This window comes from Pterocles gutturalis, unplaced genomic scaffold, assembly GCF_000699245.1.
Source record: "Pterocles gutturalis isolate BGI_N339 unplaced genomic scaffold, ASM69924v1 scaffold11057, whole genome shotgun sequence".
NCBI classification, from domain to species: Eukaryota; Metazoa; Chordata; class Aves; order Pterocliformes; family Pteroclidae; genus Pterocles; species Pterocles gutturalis.
In genome coordinates, this window is record NW_010112813.1 from 2,100 (window position 1) to 9,695 (window position 7,596).

Sequence of the window (7,596 nt, forward strand, 5' to 3'; positions counted from 1 at the left end):
AGGTGGGATGGCCCAAAACCAAAATCCAATCAGGCCTCCTTGGTGGTCCCTTCAATCAGGAGGCTGGAATGTGTGGATGCTTCTGGATATTGTCTTGTCCCTCTGCTGGCAACACTGCAGAGTTGTGTAGGAAGAAAAAAGTGTTTCAAGGAGCCCCATAATGACCACAGAGATGAGGTCAGAGGGGAACTTGTATTGCCACCATATGCTCAGTATTTCCTTTCATAAAAAATGTAGCAGACAGCATGGATTTTGACAGTTCCCTACAGCTGTTACCAATGCGTGTCTCAGAAATTGGGAATCCCCCTACATTTTCCTTAAAAATAAGGCACGCGACAGACTTGCCGTCTGGAGGGAGAGCAGGAGAATTTGGTGCTGGAGGCTCTGGACTGTCCTCTCTGGGGACCAGAGTGTGGATTTGAAGGTCTTACTTCGCTGCCAGGGGAAGGTGACAGTTTGGACTTAAAAAGCTTTTCATTCTCATCTTTTTGCTTTCATTCCTTGTTACGCTCTGTCTTGCTTAACAGTTTGGAAATTAAAATATTTTTTTAAACTATTTGAGGGTGTGAGAGTTCAAATATAAACCTGAAAACAGTACAGTAGATTGGAAAATATTGTGGCCATGGCCCTGTGCGTTTTAATGAAGACAAATTCCATTGCACTTGCACCTCAGTCTTCTGCAGTCCTCTGGCTCACCACTAGTGCAGTATTTCATGCGTGTTTCACTGGAGCTTTGTAAATGTGTGTCTGTGCTGGTTTTCTTGGTGTTTTAGAATCCAAGAGATGACTTGGCTGCTCTCCAGCTGTTTGATATTGGTTCTTCAAGAGGAAATGCCTAATAGATGCTTGTGAATGAATTAGCTTCCTCTCTGTATTTGTTTTATTTTTTTCTTTACACAGGTCTCTCAGGCAGCTGCAGAACTCCAGCAGTACTGTATGCAAAATGCCTGCAAAGATGCCTTGCTTGTTGGGGTTCCTGCAGGGAGCAATCCCTTTCGAGAACCTCGATCCTGTGCTCTACTCTGAAATCAGGTAATAATGTCACTGATACCACAACAACAACACTGATTTGAAACTCAGGCCCTAGGAAGGAGCAAGGGGACGTGGTGATAGTTGTTTCAATGTTCTTGGTAGCAAAGTGTTAATCACTTTCCTTCTGGCTCTACAGATTGTTTTCTGTTTCTTTTAGGTGTGGCAGTTGAAGCATGTCCCTTTCCTACAGCTCTTTCTAGAGGTCTTTTGTTTATTAAATGTATTTTTCTTTGGTTGGTTGGTTGGTTTTTGTGTTTAAGCAGCTCTAGGATCATTAGCAGCATCCAAAATAATAACTGTCCATCACACCTGGCTGTGTTTGACACAGACAGATATAAAAAACAGTCATGTACCCAGCTTGAAGAAGTAAGACAAAGCCGTGGCTGTTGCATGTGTTCTGATGACTAGCTCACAGCTTAAGCAAGAACCTTGTTAAAATGTATTTTGTCTCCAATGTAATATTGCAGTTCATTTGGCTGTGTCTGTCCTTAGGCTCTTTCTGTTGTTATGCCAAAAGCAGTGGAAGCAGAGGGAAGCGGAGGCAGTCTGTAATCACATCCTTCGTAACCTTTTTCAACACAAATCTAAAGGATCAGGTGTTTCCTAAACTCTGCCTCCCTTAGTGCTTGGCATTGCTTGTATCTACATAACACCTGCAGAGTGGGCGGGTGACCATCCAGTGTTTGCAAATCTTTGGGATCCGGTTCCATGGTTCCCACTCTTGTCTTTCCCATCTGTCACAGAGATACCAGTGATTGCAGCAGGAGGAAGAAAGGCCATGTGTGCTAGTAGTCGCAGGCAGGATCACACCATAACTTCTGTTAGGCAATCTTATTTCTTCTGCATGACAAACAACAAGGGATGTAGGATATTCAGAAGGGGTTACTATTCTTTAAAAGAAAAATTAACAAGAGTTCCTGCTAAAGAGCTGAAAAAACTACAGAGAGAGGAAAAACCACAGAGTTCTGTTCTTCCTTTGAGAGTGCTATCAAAGTTAAAATTAATGTTTTCTTTAAGGGCAGTATTTAAAATAGAACATAAACCACTTGTAAAATCTTCCCCTTTTCTACTGCCAGGGTTCCTGGGTTTGTGCCTCATCAATAGCACAGTTTTGGTTGTTGCTTACATAGGTTTGACAAAATGGGATTGAACCTGAAGAGAGAGAACAACTGAGCAAGAGATGCTCTTCTGGAAAAACTTGGTGGGGAGGGAAAGGACAAGCAGATTTTCTTAATTTAGGTGCCACCCTTAATTCTTCCTACAAGTAAGATAAAATTGATAGTGACTGTTGCATGTGTTCTTCTGTTATTGGAGCAGCCTTTCTACTTTGTATTTTTTGAGTCTCTGTGTATGCATGTATTTCTAGGATTCAAGTTTGATTGCATCATCCAGACAGGATACAAAAAATGTTCTCAAACAAGTTTGGTGGTTAATTTATGATACTTTTAGAAATGCATAGCTCTGCCCACAGCGTCATTTAGTCATCTTCTGCTGATAGATCAATTATCTAGTTTATTATTTAGGATCATAAAGAATGAAAGCAAAGTCAAAAAGCCAATTAGAAAAATTCGTAATATTCAAGGATGCCAATGACCAATACAGGAAAGTGGTTACTGAGTTTTTCTCAGTGCAAAGGAGTTTTTGTGTTATAATTTGTAAGATAAATAGCTTAGGAAGACAGCATTTAATAAACCTCTTTTTCCTCTTATAGGAAAGGTCATCGGAGAGTTGCCTTCAAGCATGATATGAATAACAACTGCCTTTCACTCACAAGAAAAGTCTCTCTCTGTGTTGTAACTTTTGTGTGGCTAAAACAATGTCCCAGATATTTTATCTGTTTGTTCTTGTGTATCTGGACTTCACTATCTTTTGCTAATGTTCTTAAAGTTTTTTAATGTAACTCTTACTCTTTTCATAATCATCACTATTGTTACTACCCTATGCTAACTATACCAATATTATTTGAGAAGTTTACATTTCAGAAAAGAAAAACACGTGGCGTTTTTACCAAATTACTTACTCCCATCTTGGTAAATTGTTACACCAGAATGATAGTAAAAAGTATATTTTTTTTTCCAAAATAAAACATCCAAAAACTGAATTGTTAAAGTATAAAACTGAATGCTGTTAGTACTGAACTAGTGCTCTTGGGGAATTTTGCTTCCATTAGCAAGACTTTGAACCAGCCACAGGTTTTTTCAAGTGCATCTAAGTCCATAAATGACACATATTAGAAACTGCTGGACACAATGTGTAGCACACGTTTAATTCCTAAGGCATGTTTCTTTCAAGACTTCTAATCTGTAATAGTTCTCCTAATATGTATTTGTAAAGGTACTACTGTGGTGGAATTTCCTTGACATGTTTAAAATGTGACCAAACAGACACTAAAAATCCATGAACACCCAAAGATAGTTGCATGTGTAATTGTTGAGGTTTGCAATACACAAAACTTACTAAAATGTGCTTGGTGATTTGCCTTCAGTTTTTTATAGAGCACTTTTACAAAGACAACTAGCTTTTTAAATAGGTTTTTAATTTTGTCTACTTTCTATTGTTTGTATTAATCTTTTAGAAGTTTGGAAATAAAATTCCTAGGCTTTGAACTCATTGTTTAATTGTAACAAAGAGCAGATATTGTAAGGAAGAGGATACTCTGGGTTTGCAATGGTAAGGGGGGCTTCAAGCTATTTACCTTTTTGGGAAGAGAAGGCTGCTGTTGGATTTTTAGAAAATGTGTCTTATTAATAGAAAAATACCATTTATAGCTATTTACCATTTTAGTGGTAAATTGTAACTAAGTTATCAGGATCACTTATACATTTTGAAACTAAGGAAGAATGTTGCCAACTGAGTATTTAATTTTCATTAATGTTAACTGAAATGGGGCAATGAGTGTCCTCCAGACACTTCAGTCTTTGTCAAAAGATTTTCCTGCTTGCTGTCCTGCAGGAAGACACTGCAATGAGAGTCATAATAATGCCAATATGTATTATGCCTCTAAGTACAGAAGAGAGTGTCCTTCCTTAACAGCTTTTCTTCATTCTGTCTTCCTTTCATTGTAGGCTATTGAGTATGGCAATCTTCCTTTTAGTGCTCAACACATGCACACTCTGCAACAGCGGTCTAGAGGAAGCATGGATATTCTTACTCGCACAGAGATGATCAGAGGCTCAGACTGAGGTCAAAATGCTCAAGTCATGGAGGGAGGGAGAGGGATGAGCGTATGCATCAAATGCTTTTGAACAGCCAGTGTCTAACTTCAGGCCACTAACTCCCAGGCAAGCCCTTCATATTTCTTTTATCTCCCACAATAAAACCTCCCCCTGCCCCCACATCTGTTTCTCTCCCCAACTCCCCTGCTGCATACCATGTCCTGCTTAGCATCCTCACTTGGAGCTCGAGTTCTGGAGTGGCTGCTGAGCTGGCATGAGGAGCTGCCAAATCAGTGTGCAGAGATTACGGCCGCTGCTAGCCAGTCAGTCAACCTCTGTTGCCTCTTAGCTGCCCTGCCTAGTTGCACGTGGTATCTTTCAGCTGGAGCACCATGGTCAACAAGTGTTGGACTGCATCCCCATCTTGCACCACCAGTGGATAGAAAGGCCTGTGCACCCTGGTGTACCTGCGAGCATGGTGGTGATTCTGCAGTCCCACCAGAGGAAGACATGGATTCCAGTCTCCTCAGAGGAGTGGGCTTGCTGTACCCCTCTACTCTCAGGGCAGCGTGCAGCTGAGCTGCTGGGGTACAAGCAGGGAGAGGGATGACAGCAATGCCACCTCTGCCCTCACAGGCATGGTATGTGACAAAAGTCAGGTGTCGGAATGAACTCCAGAATAGGGTTGGGTGGTGTTGAGACTCCTGGGCTCCTGTGGGGAGTCAGTTTTAGGAAGCGTGCTGATGCTGGATATTTTGTGTTGGCTAAATGAAGCAGCCTGCATCTTAGGAGCTTAGCTTTTGCTGGTCCCCTTTTTTGAGGTAACCAAGGAACCTGACAAATGAGCCTGGGCAGCTGTCTGCTTCTGTAGGCAGCAGAACAGGGTGTCTCTAACCTGCCGAGTCAACAGCACAATGTCTCATCTCCAGCTGCAGGTGTAACTGGGTTTACATTGCTTTGCTAAACTGGACACTGGGATGGCTTAGAGAGGGAGAAACATCACATTTTGCTGCCCCTGCTCAAACAGGTGTAATCTGCAGCGGGGTGGACATTGTGGAAAACAACGTCCTAGCTTCCTTTATCAAAGACCATCCAAGAGTGCTGTCTGCTGACGTCCCAACTCTCCACATGCTGCACAGAGGCCTCGTACCAGTCTCACGGCAGCAGGTCCCACAGGGTGCCCGTGATAAAGCACATTGAGTTAGTGCACACATCTGTACGCTAAGTGCCTCACATGAGCCACAAGGCCCCCTTTCCTCACTGACATCTCTCATAGTCCACCAGCAAGGCTCTTCTCCATCTAGAGGTGCCACCTGCCTGGTCGTTAAACAGTTTATACAAATTTGATCCAAGAACTGAGTGTCCCTGCCTGCTGATGGAAGACTGGTGATTAGTTTTTGTATTGTGTCTTTTTGTCTGAGAATTAGTTGCTTTTTAAGTCTTCTTAGTTATAGATGATAGAGGGGGGGGGAAAAGTGCATCTTTATAGTGCGAAAGTAATTTTCCTCCACATTAAACAGATTGGAGGAGGGAGAATGTCACATGTGATAAATTTGTCGATGTGTGAGAGACTGAGAGTCCTGAACAAATACAGCAAAAAACAACGGGTCATTGCAAGCCCTTTTCCGTATTTTCCACTACAGTGGCAGTAACTAACTGTACGATGACATTTTTTCTACCTAATGGAAACTTAATGTAGACAGCACTTAAATTTTCTTTACTTATTTAATGTAGGCAACATGCCTTTGTTTTCAAAGTGATCTATAGATTAGCTGAGCTAGTCTTCCATGACTATTCATGTGGAAGTCCTGGTGTCACTCTTTGCCTGGAGGACATAAATATACAGCTCAGCAGTGGCAGCTATAACTTCCTCCACTGTGGTCATCTGTGACTGAGACTTTGCGGAGCTGCACTCTTAAAATAACAGATTCCTGAGCCTGGCACTTTGGAAGACAGTTCTAAAAAACAGAGCCAAACCCATGATGCAAAGAGATGGAAAATGGTTACATCAAGTGACCACAAAAAATGGGCCAGCAGTAGTAAGCAAACTGCAATTTTTATTTAAGCCTTTCTCTTATTCTGGGCAAAATAGTGAAACACTGGCTTGCTTGCAATTCTACTGAAAGACTTTTTATGTTACACTTGGAAGGTGTTTTCTAAAGTCTTGCCAACAATCTGGGTACAAATAATTTGGGGATATTACTAAATTTGCTATTAGTGCTATTAGTGCTGTCATCATAGCTTTTAGGAATTCTCAGCTAAAAAGCAGCACTCCATTTTCTCTGAAAGACCAAAGCTTTCTCCCCTAAGTGCTGATTTTATTTATCCAAATAGTGAACACGTACTTAATGAAGCTTCAATGCAGTGAACTGAAAAAGGCACGGACTTTGCTTTTCATGCAATCAAAGACCTTTATTACTCCCTTCCCTTGCTATTTTATTAGCTACAAGCAAGAACCAGACTACACAGCCAAATTCTTCGATTATCAGTGACCGTTGCTTTCTCACCATACACAGAGCCTGGTGTTCCAGACTCCTTTTTTCTTTCACACACTCTCACTCACGCAGCCCGTGTTTGGACGTGATTCATCTCATGCATACTGCACAAGGTCAGCATAAACTGTTTCTTTGGCTGGTCACAGTTCCTTGTCTTAGATAAACAAGAAATACATTTTAACTCAAGGAGCTGTCTGCAGGCGAGTTCCTTGCAACAATGCTGACACGGTACATCTGGTGTTGACTCGGTGGTCTTCCCACATCTCCTCCTTTTTTGTTTTGGCCCAGGATAATGGCAGCCATTGTGTGTGCTTCTGTTCTTCTAATCCCTCAAATAGTGGCCCAGACGAAGTAGAGGACTACAATAAAGAACAGAAACAGAAGGTCTCCTACGATAACAAAAACCCAAAGTCTAAGATTCAAACCTGTAAACCACGTTTTTGGATTCAACCAAGTTCTGTTATTTATTTCATCAAATACATTCTTTTGAGTTAGTTTTTGCAACGACAGTAACTGAGATGTAAGTTGATCAGAAAGGGTTTGAATATTGTTGTCAAGATTGGACCCAAATGCCCCTTCTAGATGTGCTTTAAGACTTTCCCACTTGTACTCGGATTGATTCTGCTTCCATGCATAAAAACAGGAAGTGCCAATCACCAGACATTAGTTGAAATTGGTGAAACAGGACTATTGACTCTGGCCTGTAGCAATGGGCCAGACACTCCTCCTTGTCTCCATATCAAGGTATGCTTACTTGGTTCATGTTTTAGGTTCTTGTGTGTTCGCTCAATGATTGCTTGGCTAGTTGGGGAGTGAGGAATACCAGTAATATGTTTCACGCTCCACTGTTGTAAAAACAGACATATAGAACAGGAAGTATAGGATGGTCTATTATCCGTTTTGATGTGTTTAGG

General features: G+C 41.4%; 1 protein-coding gene across 1 annotated transcript; it reads left to right on the top strand.

The window, feature by feature from the left end:
- Window positions 1-900: 900 nt before the first annotated feature.
- GNG10 (guanine nucleotide binding protein (G protein), gamma 10) lies at window positions 901-1,026 on the top strand (the record flags this gene model as incomplete). Its single annotated transcript, XM_010074209.1, has 1 exon — window positions 901-1,026. A coding segment is annotated over one exon (126 nt), but the record flags the coding sequence as incomplete, so codon positions are not given.
- Between the last annotated feature and the right edge of the window lie 6,570 nt (window positions 1,027-7,596).